The 18,104-nt window shown below is 37.9% G+C and overlaps 1 protein-coding gene across 3 annotated transcripts in view; it reads left to right on the forward strand.

Moving 5' to 3' along the window:
- The window catches only part of LOC128029024 (rho guanine nucleotide exchange factor TIAM1-like), a 77,177-nt gene that overhangs the window by 21,933 nt on the left and 37,140 nt on the right, over positions 1–18,104 (forward strand). For all 3 annotated transcript variants that reach the window (XM_052616469.1, XM_052616470.1, XM_052616472.1), the window contains exons 2-3: positions 14,402–14,468; positions 15,440–16,307. In XM_052616469.1, the coding sequence (XP_052472429.1) occupies positions 15,450–16,307 (858 nt within the window). In that variant the 5' untranslated portion in view covers positions 14,402–14,468; positions 15,440–15,449. The remainder of the gene's footprint in view (positions 1–14,401; positions 14,469–15,439; positions 16,308–18,104) is intronic.

Below are 18,104 nucleotides of genomic sequence, written 5' to 3' on the forward strand. Positions count from 1 at the left end.
TTGCAAGCAGTTCCCGATTTCCGATGTCATAGTTTCGCTCCGCCGGGGACAGCTTCTTGGAGAAGAAGGCACATGGATGGAGTCTGGAAGGTTCACCCTGCCGCTGGGAGAGGACTGCTCCTACTCCAGTAGAAGACGCATCAACCTCGACGACAAATGGCAGATCTGGATCAGGATGGGCGAGGACGGGAGCGGTTGAAAAGGCGTCTTTTAATTGTTGGAAGGCTTGGATGGCTTCGGGGGAGAAGGATAGAGACTTGGTCTGGCCCTTCAAAGAGGAGGTCAGAGGAGCACTGATAATGCTGTAGTTATGGATGAATCTCCTGTAAAAGTTGGCAAATCCGAGGAATCTTTGAAGCTCTTTCACTGTAGTGGGCTGCGGCCAGTTCCGGATGGTATCCACCTTCCTCTGGTCCATTTGCACACCATGCTGATTTATGATATAGCCCAAAAACTGTACCGACGTTGGGGGGGAAATTCACATTTCTCCAATTTCAGGAATAAGTGATGGGCTCTCAATTTCTGCAGGACCAGAGTGACATGGCGTCTGTGTTCAGGAAGTGATGATGAATAGATGAGGATATCATCCAAGTAGACTACAACAAATCTATTGAGGTACTCTCGGAACACTTCATTCATATAATTCTGAAAGACTGCAGGGGCGTTGGATAGGCCGAACGGCATTACCCTGTACTCATAGTGGCCGGAAGGGGTGACGAAAGCAGTCTTCCACTCGTCACCCCGACGGATACGGATTAAGTTGTATGCACTGCGCAGATCCAACTTGGAGAATATACGGGCCCCACGTAGTTGTTCCAGGGCTGCTGGGACCAGAGGAAGGGGGTAGCGAAATTTGACCGTTTGGGAGTTGAGATGGCGGTAATCAATACACGGTCGCAAGCCTCCATCCTTCTTAGCCACGAAAAAAAAGCTGGAAGCGGCAGGTGAAACCGATGGTCGGATGAACTGCTGCTGAAGGGCTTCTTTCACATACTCCTCCATGGCCTTCTGTTCCGGGATGGAGAGAGGGTAGATACGGCCTTTAGGTAGAGTGGCTCCAGGTAGCAGGTCGATGGCGCAGTCCCATGGCCGATGGGGTGGTAACTTGGTCGCCAACTGCTTGCTGAACACATCCTGGAACCCCCTGTACTCAGCAGGAATCTCCACTTGATGCTGGACTTCTGGACTCTCAACTGAAGTCGAACAGACTGGGAGTTTGGGTTTGAGCACGGAGGACGAAGAAGAGGGAGAAGATAGGGCTTTCTTCTTGACTGGAGCTAGACAGGTATGTGTACAGTTTTCTCCCCAACGAAGAACCTCCCCGGATTTCCAGTCAATGGTGGGCTGATGTTGGATCAACCAGGGGCGTCCCAGGATGAGCTCAGCAGTAGACTCCTCCAGCACCAAGAATGAGATCTCTTCTGTGTGTAAACAGCCAATGCGGAGCGTTAATGTGGGAGAGACGTGACTGATTCGACCTCGACCCAGCGGCTTTCCTTGGATGGTTTGAACTCTGAGCTCTTGAAGGCTGCGGTGCTTGCGGACGTTCAGTTTTTGGAGGAGCTGGGTTGAAATGAAGTTCCCCGCTGAACCGGAGTCGAGAAGGGCTTGCGCTGAGACACAGATATGCGGGGTTAGTAGATGAACCATGGTACGATTTAAAGATTCCACTTTAGGAGGGATCTGAATGGAGCTTACCGCAGAACGTTGAGGTCGAACAGGACAGGAGCAGATGAGGTGATTGTCGCTCCCGCAGTACAGACAGAGGTGAAGCTGGATACGACGCTGGCGCTCAGAAGGAGTGAGATGGGTGGAGTCCACTTGCATGGGCTCAGGTGCTGGAGGAGAAGCAATGGGAATCGAGGACGGAGGACTGACAGCGGTAGACGGATTGTCACAGGCAGATAAGCGTTGTGAAACTCGAATGGTCTTCTGAATGAGGTTCTCAATTCCCATGGAGTCATCATAAACAACCAATAGCTGACGGATGTTCGGATTCAGGCCGTGGCGGAAAGCGGTAATCAGGGCCGACTCGTTCCAGCCACAGGATGCCGCCAGGGTGCAAAACTGGAGGGCATACGTACTGACAGAGGAGTTTCCTTGACGGAGATTGTAAAGCTGATCGTGAACTGAGAGATCTGAAACAGCCTGGCAAAAGACTTCCTTAAAATGAGACATGAAACCTGACAGGGACTTTAACACTGGGGAGTCTGAATTCCAAAGAGATTGTGCCCACTGGAGAGCTCTGCCAGAGAGTAGAGAAATAATAAAGGCCACCCGGGCGGAATCATCAGTAAACTGATGCGCTTGCATTTGGAAATATAGTGAAACCTGAAGCAAAAAACCGCTGCAATCCTCCTCCTCACCACTGAACGGCGCTGGTCGGGCCATGGGACTCGCAGAGGCAGCCGGCGAAGTAGCGGGTGTTTGCGGAAGTTGATGTTGGCGTGCAGAGTGAAGGATTGCTTCAGGGATGGTGGAAGGGTTGTCCGGTAAAGAAGAGAAGATTGACTGGCGCACTGCTCGCACTAGTTCGGCAAACGGGTCTTGAGATGGATTTCCCCCAGGCTCCGTAGGATTCTGCATCTTTGGTCTGATCTTCTGTCACAAACGAGACAGGAGGCAGACAGGATGGACCGTATGTGAGTTTTATTAGCAGAATGCTCCGAACCAGACGGGAATATCAGAGTGAGAGCGAGTATGGACCAATATCAATACAACGGAACGATCTCTGATCACAGTAAGTGGAAGTGGAATCACCGAAGGAGGACTGAAGGCAGAAGAAGATTGGCCGATCTTTGAGGGTTCTCAGAAGATTCGCGGATTCTCAGGCGAGTGTTGAGATAGAGTCTGTAAGCCATGTAATGACGAGATCAGACGGAGACTGAAGGTTGAGAGTGGGTATATAAGGGTGAGCATTGATGAAGGATAGCAGGTGACGGTGATGAGGATGAAGAGATGCAGGTGATGACAATTAATATTCAGGGGATGACGAGCGAGTGGGTGGAGGGAGTGATGATGATGGTGGTGGAATCCTGACAGTTATGTTGTTTTTTTATAATTTCATAATATTATATATATGTATTTATATAAATGTATGTTTTTTACTATAAATAGAAATATAAAATGTAATTATTAGTCACTGTATTGTTTAACTACACTACAGACTTGACTACAATTTATTCCAGTAGATTTTTTAAATTGTAATACTTATAATTTGATGTACTATTTTTATGTATTTATTTATAAATGTATTATTTTTATTATAATAAAAAAATGAAATATCTTATTAGTTATCAACACTAGAGACTTCTTGACTAAAAATAATTCCAAGAGTTAATCATTTATTTTTTATTTATTTAATAAATGTATTAATTGTTATTTTAATAATACTCTGCACGACTGAATAAAATATGTATATTTATAAACATTTCTCTTACTCCTATATTATTTGAGATGTTTATGTTTTCCCTGTGCACTGCATTATGGGCTTTCCTTTTCCACAAAGCATGCATATGATGATCTGGTTATATCTTTTTATGTTGATGCATAATTACTTAAAATGCATTAGAAATGCTCTCTAGGTAAGTTTTTTTGTCTCACTCATGTGGCCTATAATTCCATTTACCCAGAATGCATCAAAAACACCATTCATACCTGTTCATACCCTGCGTTTTGATGAGTGATTTAATTGAAGGGTTATTATCTCTAGGGTTGAAGGCAGCTGTTTTAAAGTGGTTGTCTATGATGGCAAACCCTAGACGGGTGGTTTAGGTCGACAGACTTGTGCACACGCTTAGTTTGTTCTTCATCTTCCAGCTCCATCGTGGCGGGGAGAGGGAAACAGAGGCGTTATTGTACTGGAGCCGGATGGAAATTAAAGGCCTGTGATCAGAGCTCGGAGCAAGTAAACTCATTTCAACGCAGCTTTGTGTAGTCATGTGTGTCTGAATCCCGTCTCGTTACGCTCGGCTGCACGGCGCGGGGACGAGGGGTGGGAGGAGAGACCCCAGGGTTCGGCAGAGACTTCCACAGGGGGAAAACTCAGATAATGGTTTTCTGGAAACTGGATTTGGTTAATCTGTTCTCGGTGTATCACACGGGGCTCAGGTAATCAGAGGAACACATGCCATCGCTTGTCCTTCAGAAAATACTCCTCTGAGCTAGTGAGCTCCAAAAGTTTCTTGGTCTGACCTAAGATGTGTGTTTGAGAAAGTGCTGATTATCATTAGTTGGTTTGGATTTAGTGTGTTTGCTTTCTATATTTGCAAATTTTTTTGTATTATTACAATTATTTTTTTGTATGAGATGAAAGAAAATGTAAAGAATTAAAATGCAAAAACTAGGACTGTCGAGGGATTATAATGTATTAATCTAATCAATTACATGATGTGCTGATGAATTTTTTTAATTAAATGGCATGTCATGTAATTAATTAGATTAAAAAATTAATTCACACATTAATCTGGGCTGAGAAATTACCCTCAAAACATATTTCATAGTCATTAATGTGTTAAATGAGAAAAGCATCGAATAGAAGTGACAAAATCGTAGCTTTAGAGAGAATTATTTGGATTTAACCTTTAATGTGGCTATTTTATTGTTTTTAGAAGCTGAGTATGAAGTGGCATGTATGTTTGCACAGGTGGCATTGCATTCACAGTGCAATTAGAATTGCATAAATATTGCTATGGCACAAATGGGCTTTAAATGGCAATTAATGGATTTTAAAAAATGGTATAAATTTTTTTTAAAAAGTATAACCGCCAGTAGGTGGCAGCAAGTCACTGTTGATGACTCGTTCAACAGCTGTGTCTTTATGAATGGGTAACTGAATCATTGGCTCACTCCAGTCATGGATTCATTCAGTAACGAAAAACCCATGCCTTTGGAATAGGGCTGTGCAATATGGTGAAAATATCTAATTGCGATTTTTTTTTGATAGATATTGCAATTGCGATTTGATTAGCGATTTTAAATTTGCAAAGTTAAGCTTCAGCTCAATATTGTCAATAATGTGCAGCACAGTATCATTACCCTGCTGAAAAAATAATAATTCTTACAGTTTCCATTAAACCATTACAAAATTCATTAGGGAGTCATGGCCTAATGGTTAGAGAGTCAGACTTGCAATTGAAGGGTTGTGCGTTCGAGTCTCGGGCCTGCAGGATTTGTAGGTGGGGGGAATGCATGTACAGTGCTCTCTCCACCCTCAATACCACGACTGAGGTGCCCTTAAACAAGGCACCGAACCCCCAACTGCTCCCTGGGCGCCGCAGCATAAATGGCTGCTCACAGTGTGTGTGTGTTCACTGCTGTGTGTGTGCACACTTTGGATGGGTTAAAAGCAGAGCACGGATTCTGAGTATGGGATATATAATTTTATTATGATTCTTTTTTTCAGCAGACAAGATTATAATGGTATAACTACTTTTACAGAATTAATTTAATTACTGAATTTCACTGGAATGATTTGTTTACTTTTGTAAATTAAGAACTGTATTTATTTAGTCAGTTATTAAAGTATTACATATGTTACACTGTATTTGGAATTTTAAGAACAAGTCTAAAATGTGCTCATTGTTTCATTTCATCCAAGTGAAGTTAGCAAGCAGTTAGACTGAATTTACAATCGTTTTAAATGCGGAGCCAGGCGCGAGCTGACGAAGGTTGCACGTGTTCGTCGAGCCTCATCCACACTGCCAGATTCGCTGACAATCAAGCACTGGAACAGCTTAATATCGCGATTTAGATTCGATTTCGATTAATCGCACAGCCCTACCATGGAACAATTTTCGTTAGCGAAGCTGAGACAATAATGTGACCACAACATGCATTAAATGCGTTAATCATTTTAATGTGCTATTTTTTCCACTATAATGACAGCAAATGAACATGTTAAATCAACAGCCATTATAAACACTGTAGTGAACTCACAGAAGTTTTTAATGCACTGCAGATTGTTAACATTGTTTCCTGAAGCAAGCGTGAGCACTTTGAACCATTGTACCAAATCGAGCCATTGTAAAGCCTTGTTTATGCTTGACATGTTCAGTCTGGCATGAACCGCTGCAGACGTGCTCATCTCGCGGCTCTCCAGAGGTGTATTTATGCTTCACACGCTCTCCAGAAACAAGAAAACATCTGAACCGACACAAACTGCAGAGAAGTTTGCATTTGTAAATGACGTTGACCCAGTTGCTTATAGGTAAATTTACTCCAGTTTTGTGGGGTCCACTGAAACTTTATCAAAACTCAAAAACATATTTGTTGTTGGTGTTTAGTTTCACCACTATATTTGTAAATAATGATTTAGTAACAAAATGTAATACTGAAAATATTAAAGTATCATGGTGATGCCATCCCATTAGCCAAGTAGCTTCTCCTCCCCTTTTGGCTTTAGACTCTGCCGAGTTAAAAGCATCACGCAGTATCCCATTTCATGTGTAAACATGTAGCACAGAGCCGTTTAGTCTTTACAATAATTATTGCTAATCCTAATAGACAGTGGTGTTTTCACATGCAGATTGTCTTAAAGGTCAGTCATGTGACCTCCTCTTCCCCTGGGCTTGAGAACTTTATTTTCTTTTGTTTGCTTCTTAAAGGCACAAGTAAACAGCGCAGACTTGTTGACTGAACCTCCAAGTAGATCAGATTAGTATATTTTCATTATTCTTTTAAATTGTATGTTTTTGTTTTCAGAAATTCTTTTTAGTTTTAATTTATTCTTATTTTGTTTTAGTTTAAGTCTTTCATCTAATATTTGTATTTAATTTCAGATTTCAGTAATTTTAAATGACTACAAATTATTTTTCAGTGTTCTTCGGATTTGCTTTAGTAAAAGTAAAGTCAAAGTAAACTAGATTTTTATTACCAATTTTCATTGTAAGTTATTTTATTATGTGCTATGGTATGTTTATATTGAGCTTTAATAAAGATGCAGAACAGGTTAAGTAAAAGTAGATAAATATATAATATCGTACAAATATTTATAAACATGCTATAAACAGCATGTGAATAAGACTGCAGTTTCACATTTTGTGCTTGCATAACAAAGTCAATTATTTTTGACATGCAATGATGCAAAATATAACCAAAAATATTTGGAAAATATTTTTTTTTAAGTTTAAATAGCTTAAATACCATATGTTCCAGACAATAGTCGCACTTTTTTTCATAGTTTGGCTGGTCCTGCAACTTATAGTCAGATGCGACTTATTTATCAAAATTAATTTGACATGAACCAAGAGAAATGAACTAAGAGACATGAACCAAAAGAAAACATTACCGTCTCCAGCCGCGAGAGGGCGCTACCACTGAAGACATAGAGCGCCCTCTTGTGGCTGGAGACGGTAATGTTTTCTCTTGGATCTTAGTTCTAAATAAATGCGACTTGTAGTCCAGTGTGACTTATATATGTTTTTTTTCCTCATCATGACGTATTTTTGGACTGATGCGACTTACTCAGGTGCGACTTATAGTGCGGAAAACTACGGTAACTTATATAAGGGTTAACGGCAAACTCGCATTTCTTCATAGCTGTCCTAAATGATCATGAACACATTTGAGTGAAGGTGCATGGTTACATGCACTGACTTTAAAAAAAAAAAAAAAATTTGTTTGGCCATTGCCTTCTAATTAACCCTCTAACTGCCCCACAAAGAAAAAAGCATTTTTTGTTTGCATTTCTTATCTCCTTATGTCATTAGTTACCACACTCAATGTATTTTTTTTTCCAACACGTCCCATAATTTTTAACATTAGCTTAGCTTTTCTACGTTTACCATAAAGTGACAAATCAACCATTTGGTTGAGCACGTTTTTGAAAAATTATTGAAAAAATACTAAAGTTTTTTCATTGCACCAAGTAAAATAATTTTGTAAAGTTAGGGCTCTTACAGTGTAATATGTCAAAAAAATATGCTTACCTTGCAAAATTTCACCAAAACCAGTTTACATGGCAGGAGTGATTTCTTTCTCTCTGACATCCATCAAAGAAGAAGTGTTGTGACAAATGCTGTTGATTTTTTTTGGTTTAACATACCTCTACCAGATGGTAGAGATGGCTCAATCAGCTTGAATTAAGTTAGGTACTCCTCTCAATAAAATATAGTGACTCAAAATGTGCTCAACCATTTGGTCGAGCGGCAGTTAAAGGGTTAAAAGCAGTGTGACTTTTATTTTACTGGTTACCTCACACAAGCCGGTCAAGGATAGCCATGCATTGTGTTGGTAACTTTAACATGAGCAAACAGCACTACAGTTTCATAAAATATAAACCTTTTGAACTGGCCTCAGGCTCATTACTGGTCTTCTCATTTATATGCCACCAAACAAGGTTAAAGAGAGCAGCAAACTCAAACCAAAGCACACTTAATTAAATTCAAAGCGTGTTTGTTTGATCAGTTTCTATGTGTTATTGAGATGAACGTCGGTGAGAATATCCTCTCAGTGAATAAAGGCCTGCTTTAGCTGATATGATCCCTGGCAGTGACAGAGTTGTTTATCAAATCCAGCGGTGACGTCAGGCAAATAACCGACAGCCGTAAACATCCTGTCATCCCAAATCCCCATTCATGGAGGTGTGCAAACAAACACACCCAGGGGCTCCATCACGCGATCCCCCATCCAGAAACAAAAAACTAAAAATGTGAAAGGTGCATTTTGCAGTCCTTTGTTATTAAGAGTCCCCTGAACGCACATACCATGACCTGTCGAGACATGAGAAGAGCGGTCTGAAAGCTGCCCACCACAGGCTAAAAAAGTCAAGACGATCAGCTTCAGGGATGTGAAGGAGTTAAACAGCACTTTTTGCCCCAAAGCTCAACCTGATGTGCGTTTCTCAGTGTGGGAGCTTGGGAACGATCAGAAGCTGCTGGAAACAAAACCCAAAATTCATCAGCAGCTGCAGGGTGGAAAAGAAGGAACATTTCCTGACAAGAAAACTAGCGAGGGCCCATTTGTGATGTTTATGCTTGGTAATTAATTCACAGCACTTTATCAATGTACTACGATGACTAGCATTTTGTATTATACAAGACAGCAACTAAATTTAAAATGGATTAACAGCAAGAAATTAAACTAAATGGATCACCTCCGGAGATGATCTTGCATGTCTGACTATTCTGGTGGACCTAGTTAAAAGGATAATCTACCTATATATATATATTGAAGAATGTTGGTAACCAAATATTTCCATTTCCATAATATAGAATGGCTTTACGGTATTTACTCTATTAACGTTCTTAGCTCTGTTCCATTTTGGTGCGTTCAGGAATTCTTGTGCACTATAGAAAATGTTGGCGCATACGAGTTATCAAATTCAGGTTACTCATGTTTTATCGCTACATCTGGCCTAAAATCTAGCGCTGTCACCTTGTGTTGACATTGTGAAACTGCATTTGTAAATTATGCTTGGTGGGCCACATATATTTTAATAGTGCTGTGGTCCGTTTGATATTCCACCACAGAACATATTTGGACTTTGGACACCCCTGATACAACTGAAGTCAAAGGAAACCCAAATTTTCATACTTCTGTGGATCATAAAAGAAGACATTTTGAAGAATGTTAGTAACCGAATACTTTTGATTCCCAATGACTTCTGTTGAATTTTTGTCCATACAATGGAAGTTAATTGGAGCCCAAACTGTTTGGTTGCCAACATTCTTCAAAACATTCCACAGAAGAAAGTTGGGGTTTCCCAGTGACTTCCATTACATAGAGAGAAATAAAATGGATGCGCAAATCCGACCTCCATAGGTCATCCGCCCAGAACTGCTTTCGTGTGCAACAGTGATTATGTTTTGAATATGTATATTTTTCTTACAAAAACGCATCGATTCGCTATAGAAGGCCTTTGTTCACCCCCTGGAGCTGTGTGAGACACTTTGTTTTTATATATGGACGCTTTTTATTTAACTTCTTTTGGACTGATGCATGCAACACCCCTTTGAGTGGCATTAAACAGCTTGAAAGATCAAAGACAATTGTAATATAACTCTGACTGTATTCGTTCGACAGAAGACAGGAATACACACCTGGGATGACTTGAGGGTGAGTAATTTATGGTTTAACTTTTATTTTTGGGTGAACTAACCCTTTAAGTACCAAGAAAGGCATGATGTATTTGTGACATGCTCCAAGGGTGATCGACCGTGTGATATTGGAGATGGTAATACCCACAATGCATCTGGAAAACAGAAAGAGCAATATGAGAGTACATTCAAATGGACATTCACAGTTTCAGCTCTGCCAATTATATTTCTATCACACTGGGCAAGCAAGTTTCTCTGTCATCAGCTTCTGAAGTTATTTCCAAATCTCCCATGACTATTTTGAATCAGAATCAAAAAACTAAATCTTTGGGAATTTCTATAATTTTCTATCGTTCTTAATCAGGATTACCCATCATGTTTCCATTGCAGTGCTGTTTTGGTGTCTGTTTTCCTCATTTAGAAACTGTAGAAACATGTAATTGAGAAACGCTGTGAGGGGCATTCAGCACTGATGAAAACAGCACAAATTTACCATCTGTCTGAAAGAGACACCCAACGCAACATAAAACACATAGCAAGTGTTATGAGGTTCAGAAATATTAGAACATCTTATGATTTTAAAGTATGTGCCTATGGCAGAACTGTGCAGGGAGGTCACTGTGGTGTGATGAATGATTGACAGGTCTTTCAGTGGATGCGCTCGAGTGACAGATCGACTCAAAATCTTAACACAGAAAACCTGAGAAACATACAAATCAGCTCTATCTATTCTTGCAATTATTGCTGCATTTGTGCTCAGAATGAACAAAAAATATAGAAAGGATTTAATGAACTGCAATTATTTTATTTTTTTTATAGTTAAAATATTAATAAATGCTTTAATCAAGGCTCGACATAAACGCTTGTCCGGGACGAGTGGATTTTGTGAAGGGGCAAGTGTAAGATAATTTTACTCGCCCGACTGGACAAGCAACCTGATCAAAATTTTTATAACAAACATTAACTACGGCAGCAAGGAAACTTTAGTGTGAATGATTCTAATTGTATTACTTTCAGTGTAAACGTTGAATAATAATGGATAATGCATTGAAAGTATCAAGGCCGTGTCAGTTGAGGCTGTCCTGTCAGACTCATGGAGAAATCAACACTGTAATAGCACACACAAAGAAGCATAAACAAACATATATATATATATATATATATATATATATATATATATATATATATATATATATATATATATATATATATATATATATATATATATATATATATATAATTTTATTTTATTTTATTTATTTGGAAATCTCTTGACTGGCTTATTCTCTTCCACGTTAAAGGGATATTTATGTTATTATTTATTTTTATTTATACTAATTATAATTTTGTGCAAATATTTGCCTGTCAGTTGAGTTTGTGTTAAAACCTTTTGCAGTGTTTACATGTTTATACCTACATAAAGTTTGTTAAAATATATGTTTAATTTCATGAAGTACGACTTGATTTCAAAATGCACCTTCATTTTTTTTGCATTTTTGTGTTTTTCAGTTGAATAAAAGACCAATTTTCCCTATATATTTCATCATTGAGGATTTCCTAAAAAGTCGTTTCGTCTTGTGGGATAAGTGTCTCGTCACACCCCTAGTGCAGGCATGTCCCAACACCTCCTCAGGGACATCTGCTTATGATCCCTTGCCCCGGGCTTGAAAAGGTGGAAGGTCTGAATGGAAGGAGGACAGCAGGTGGGGAGACCCCACCCGAGCCTGAAAGAAAGAACTTCAGAAGCACAAAACTACTCTTTGCTCGCATGCAAACACGTTTTTTCTTGAGGAAATGCTAATCTAGCTCACTTTAACTTTCAGTAATTGACACAAAGCTAAAATTATATTTATATTTATATATATATATTAAACGCAAAATGTAAACTTAAAAAACCTAAGAAAAAAATGCTGCTTTGGCAAATAATTAAAATGAGTTTAAGGTGAAGTACTAAAATCACGAACTAAAACTAAAATAAAGAAATAAATTAACCCCTTAGCATTCCCGTAAAATGTTCCTAAAACGGCTAAAGAAGTCATCCCCAAAGTAAATTGCAGGCTGTTCTTGAGCCATTTGGAGCATATGTGTGTTTCTGGACTCTTTTAAAAGGTGACACTTCCTAAACAGAACAAACCTCAGAATCACTGTAAGTCTTTCTGGTGTTGAGTAATAGAAAAAAAACATCCGCCTACATTTGTTTTGAAAACTATAGCTGGGAGTTATATAGCTGGAAAACTATTGTTCTATCTAGTCTTATTGTAGTATTTCTTATGCATGAGTCTTATGAGTCTTTCTTTTTTAACATCAAGCCAAGTAGATTCACGATGGTGGAAGATCGTTTTGTAACCTTTTCACATTTGGTTATAAATACATGGGTCAGATGATGTGTGTCTGCTCTTTAAAACACAATCTGAAGCCTGTGAACACATCGAGCTGATGTTCTGAACTCACATGTTTTTTTCTTTACCCATGAGCACTTGCTCTTAGCTGCTGTAGTGTGAGAACTTTGATCGAGCACTTGGGGCTGTTGCTGGCCCTGTGCTGGAGTGCTTTCTATTTTGGTGTTATCCTGATGGTTTAGGCTAGCGTGTGTAGACCCCGCTCCGTCAGTGAAGAGCTGGCCTGGTTTCCACAGATACACAGGAGAATTTCTGTGTGTTTGCGTTTCCTGGAGTTATGCGCCGTTGTGCAGCGGGGTGGAATTATTCAGACACGTTTAATGTCTCGCCACACGAAAGGTCAGTGTGCAAACAAGACATAGGGACTGTGAGAATGGTAAATAGGTGTCTAATTGTATGGATCCATTGATATTATTACTGGAAAACAGTATGAAACTTTCTGTTTGCAGTGTTCAGTTATTTAATATGGGCTGGCTAAGAGTGAGAGAAATGAGAAACATGAGACACACATGCAAATCAAATACTTGTTATCCTGTTTTGTTTCTGCTTTGCTCAGACGTCTCCCTTCATGTGCTCTGTATCCCGGTCCTGATGCTTCGCTGCTGTTTGCGGTTGAGTTAGCAGCTCCGCTACACACCGACCCCAGATCTGCTCCAGTGCATCAGTCAAGACAGACAGAGAGATCCCGCTCTGAATAGGAGAGAATCTAACACAGCTCCGGGCTGATCCTGATGCACACGCTCATGTTGATCCAATTCTGAATGACTTTCTTTCTTCTTTGCATTACCGAATAAGATGTTTTGAATAAACCAAAAACTTCCTAACCCTCAGACCATCCAAGCAGGGTTTCTTTATTCTTCAGAACAGATTTGGAAAAATGTAGCGTTGCATCACTTGCTCACCAGTGGATGCTCTGCAGTGAATGGGTGCCGTCAGAATGAGAGTCCAAACAGCTGATAAAAACATCACAATAATCCACACCACTCCAGTCCATCAATTACTGTCTTGAGAAACAAAATGCTGCGTGTTTGTAAGAAACAAATCCATCAAGATGTTTTAACTTTAACCTGTTATTTCTGAAACTTTGAACTTCCAAAAGTTTATAATCCATAATATAGCTTTTTTTAAATTGAAAGAGTCCCCTGTTAGCCTCTTACATTACAATTTGCTAAAAATTGACTGTTTTCACTTGTAAACAGTGTTTGAAATCTGTGCAGATTTCTCTCCTGATTCAGATGAGACCGCTTTTTCACTAGAGAAGGCAATATTATGGATCGAGGACTGGCTATTTTAACCAAATGCAATGATTTAAAGTTATAAATGCCTTAATAATGGATTTGCTTTGTACAAACACAGCTCTTCACTTCTCCAGATGAGAACTGATGGACTGGAGAAGTGTGGATTACCTATGGATTATTGTGATGTTTTTATCAGCTGTTTGGACTCTCATTTTGACGGCACCCATTCACTGCAGAGGACCACTGGTGATGGACCACTGGTGTTTGTTTTGGGTCATTGAATCATTTTGCTAGTGCGTATGCTATTCATTAGTAAACTCTACACAGTGTGTGCTAACCGACCTCTCTCTCATACCGTATGAAAAATGGCTCTTTTGGATTTCATTGTGTATATATTTCCATTCATGCAAGCGTTTATGGGAAGCAGCAGTAACCGCGGGTTGATATATCTGCGACCACACATGCACAGCTTCTCATGTGGCGCTTCTGAGTGAAGTCCGTCTTCTTGCGTTTGTTGAAGCTGTCCAGAGCGCCAGAACATGTGTGGTCTCCAACCACAGCAGCAAATCTCTTCGATCCCTCTTTCAGTTCGAATTCTGTCGTATTTCTCCGTGGTTAGTCTAATTTTATCCTGCAACAGCTCGTCCGCTCGTACTGCCTCTAAAACTGCTGTGTGTGGATTCTTTTGAATAGTCATTTATAACTCTCTTGGCTTCTCTTTCTTCAGGTTTTGGAAGCTGATCTGTATGCAGAGGGAAATCTACCATGACTGTGATGTCATTGACACACCGCAGGTAATTTGCTGTACCTGTCAGACTCGAATCTTGGTGTTAGGCCAATGCATATGTGAAAAAAAACAAGAATACAAAATTGTATTAAATGTTATTTTATTTTTGAAAATGTGTTGTAATAAACTGAGGCTTACTTACTGGAGTTGACTTAAATACTACTAGAGTTCACTTAAATAAATATTTATATAAACAAAATATTTAGCATAAATGATTTTAAAATGTATTGTTATTTTTAAATCTATAAATATTTTTTATATATTTTTTATTAATATATATATATATATATATATATATATATATATATATATATATATATATATATATATATATATATATATATATATATATATATATATATGGGATCAGTTATATATTAAATCATATAATAATTATTATATATATTATATATAATTATTAATATATATATATATATATATATATATATATATATATATATATATATATAATAATTATTTATATATATTATATAATAATTAATATATTTAAAAAGTTAGATTATGCATAAATGCTTTTATATCGACTTTTCAGCAGCATAAATGCAGTCAACAACTGACATTAATAATAGATTTAATAATAACATATTTAAGTTTTAATTATTTAATTCAAATGCTCATTTATTCATAAGCACTGTTTTATAAAATAATACTTACAAACCTTATAATATTTATTTTTAACTTACACTTACACGAAATGCACTAAAATAATTCAGCGAGTATGTAAGGGCCATTCTTCTTTAATCAGATTCTACTGTACAATATATATTTTACTATCATTGAGTATTTTAGAATTTTGTTTTTTAATTATTCTTTTTGTTAACTGTATGACTTAAGTGCTAGTGACATGGTGTTAAAAAAGAATAAATAAATATGTAAATGATAAGGCAGTGGAAAACACTTTATGGGGTCAGTTATATTTAGTTGCATGACCTCTGTGTGTGTATCTGTCTGCTGCAGATTCTGAACCATGGGTAACACAGAAAGTCATAGCGGCAGCCATGGTTATTATGGAGATGGCCAGCGACATATCTCCCGTAAGCACATGTCCCGCTCGCTGCGCCTGTCCAGCAAGCAGACGTACTGTTCCCGCCGAACGCCGTCTGGAAAACCAGAGCATCGCAACTCTGAGACCAGCACGCGCTCCAGCAGCACTCCCAGCATCCCTCAGTCGCTGGCCGACCACGGCCTGGAGCCCTTCAATGACTCGGACGTGCTGCCCGACTTCAGCAGCCCCATATGGGTGGACCGCGTGGCCATGAACCTCAGACCCATGTCCTTCCACAACCATCCGGCCCATTCGCCTGCCTCCACCGCCAAACAAGCCACGCAGGACGAGACCGAGCCGCTGGAGGGCACAACACTCGTCCAGTGCACTCGGGACTCCCAAGAGGCGTCCAGCTTTAAAAAGAAGCGCTCTAAGTCTGCGGACATGTGTAGGGAGGATTCGCTAGAGGTGTCCTTATCTGACCTGAGCCAGGAGCACCTGACCAGCACGGAGGAGATCGGAGACACGCCGGACGACTGTGAAAACAGTTTACAGTCGTCCGCTCAGGAGCTGCTGGATTCAAACCGTGCCAGTTCTTTAGACGAGCTCTACGGACCCAAGAGCCCCGCCTGCAGGCCCACGCACGGACGCTACGCCAAATGGCACAAGGGCGGCGCCACAAGCAGAGAAGGTGACGAGGATAAGATGATCTCGCCCTGTGAAGACGACGGAGCCGCATACGGCGCGTATACTCTGCCCTGCCGCCGGTCTCACTGTCTGTCAGAGGGACCGACCAATCAGCAAGGAGCTATGCAAGGGAGGCGGGCACAAACCATACAGGTGAGTTTTGATTGGGTAGCCCCGCCCACAGTGAAATATTATTGGTCACTTCTCCAGTATTAAACCCCAAATCAATTCTGATTATATTTTGCAACATTTATAAATAGCATTATATATTTTTGTATTTATTTTTATTTTATTATATATTTAATCTAAAAAGTATTAAATAGAAATGCAATTATACTTTGTATAACTAGTTTTTTATATTTACTCTATAGAATATAAATATAATATATATATATATATATATATATATATATATATATAGTTTTTTTTTTTTTTTTTTTATTCTATTTATAAAAATATATACTGTAAATACCATTATATTTTTAGAATTGTTTAATATATATATATATATATATATATATATATATATCAGTAATGTGTGACGAAACACATTACAGTCCATGCTAAAATGTAGACAAACTTCCCGGATGTGTAGATCCAACCAAGAAAAAAGGATCTGCATACAAAAATATAGGTAAAAGCTTCTTTTTTTTCATAGATGCCACAAAAAAGTGCCAAGTGCAATAAGTTTTTAGTTTCAACCCTTCATCAGTGCGTTCGTTATCTATAAAAACCTAAACTATAATTACTATTATGTTTTAGAATTTGTTTTCAATGGTCTATACATTTTTTTATTTAATACATTTTATAAATGGCATCATATTTTATAGTTCATTAGATGTTTATTTACAACAAATAAATCAGATTCAAATAATAACTAGAAAATATGATCATATTTTCCCAAGAGTGATAAATGTAATCATTCAGTCAATGGTCAAGAGACTCGTGTTGTTTCAGATCAGCTTCTCATTGAAAGTGAGTGGCTTTGTCTGAATGATTGGAGTCTCTGCGTGGCAGTGTGTAGGTGTGCAGTAATAATCTGAGTGTAATGTTGTGTTAGTGTAGGTTTACACCCGGGAATTTAAGTCTTGCAGTGAATGTTGACTGCGGTTAATCTCCCAGAATCCTCTGAATCTCCTCATGTAGAGAGACTGTACATATGAATGACTCATTTGTGTGCGTGTTCACACAGACTCCACTGTTGTTCCCATTGGACAGCATTATAAATTCACTAAAAGCTCAACTGTTGGTGTAAACTAACGAAAATATAATGTTAATATATTTTTTATAGGTAAAATATAAAAATGTCAACACTTGAATGCTTAAAAATAATAGTATTTATATTTGAATATATATACAAATCAAATAATAATGAAAATATAATTACATTTATATATTATTATATAATTTTCTTAGATAAAATATAAAACAAAAAGATAAAAATGGCATTTATTTTGGTATTTATATGGCATTCATTTTTTATAGGTAAAATATAAAAATGTCAACACTTAAATGCTTAAAAATAATAGTATTTATATTTAATATTTTTCTTATAGATTAAATAAAATATAATATTATTTGTATTTTTGTTTATATATATATATATATATATATATATATATATATATATATATATATATATATTCAGATTTTAAAGATAAATAATATAATTTGGTTATATAATATTTTTTATTGATAAAATATATATACAAATCAAATAATAATGAAAATATAATTACATTTATATATTATATTATTTTCTTAATAGATAAAATATATAACAAAAAGATTGCATTTATTTTGGTATTTATATGGCATTCATATTATATATTTTGTAGATAGAATAAAAAGACGTATATTAAAAAATATATAAAATATAATTGTGTTTATTATATTTTAATAGCATTATGCTACCATGGAAAGTTGAACATGCACCAAGGTATTATATTT

This window comes from Carassius gibelio, chromosome A15 (assembly GCF_023724105.1).
Source record: "Carassius gibelio isolate Cgi1373 ecotype wild population from Czech Republic chromosome A15, carGib1.2-hapl.c, whole genome shotgun sequence".
In the NCBI taxonomy this organism is placed as follows: Eukaryota; Metazoa; Chordata; class Actinopteri; order Cypriniformes; family Cyprinidae; genus Carassius; species Carassius gibelio.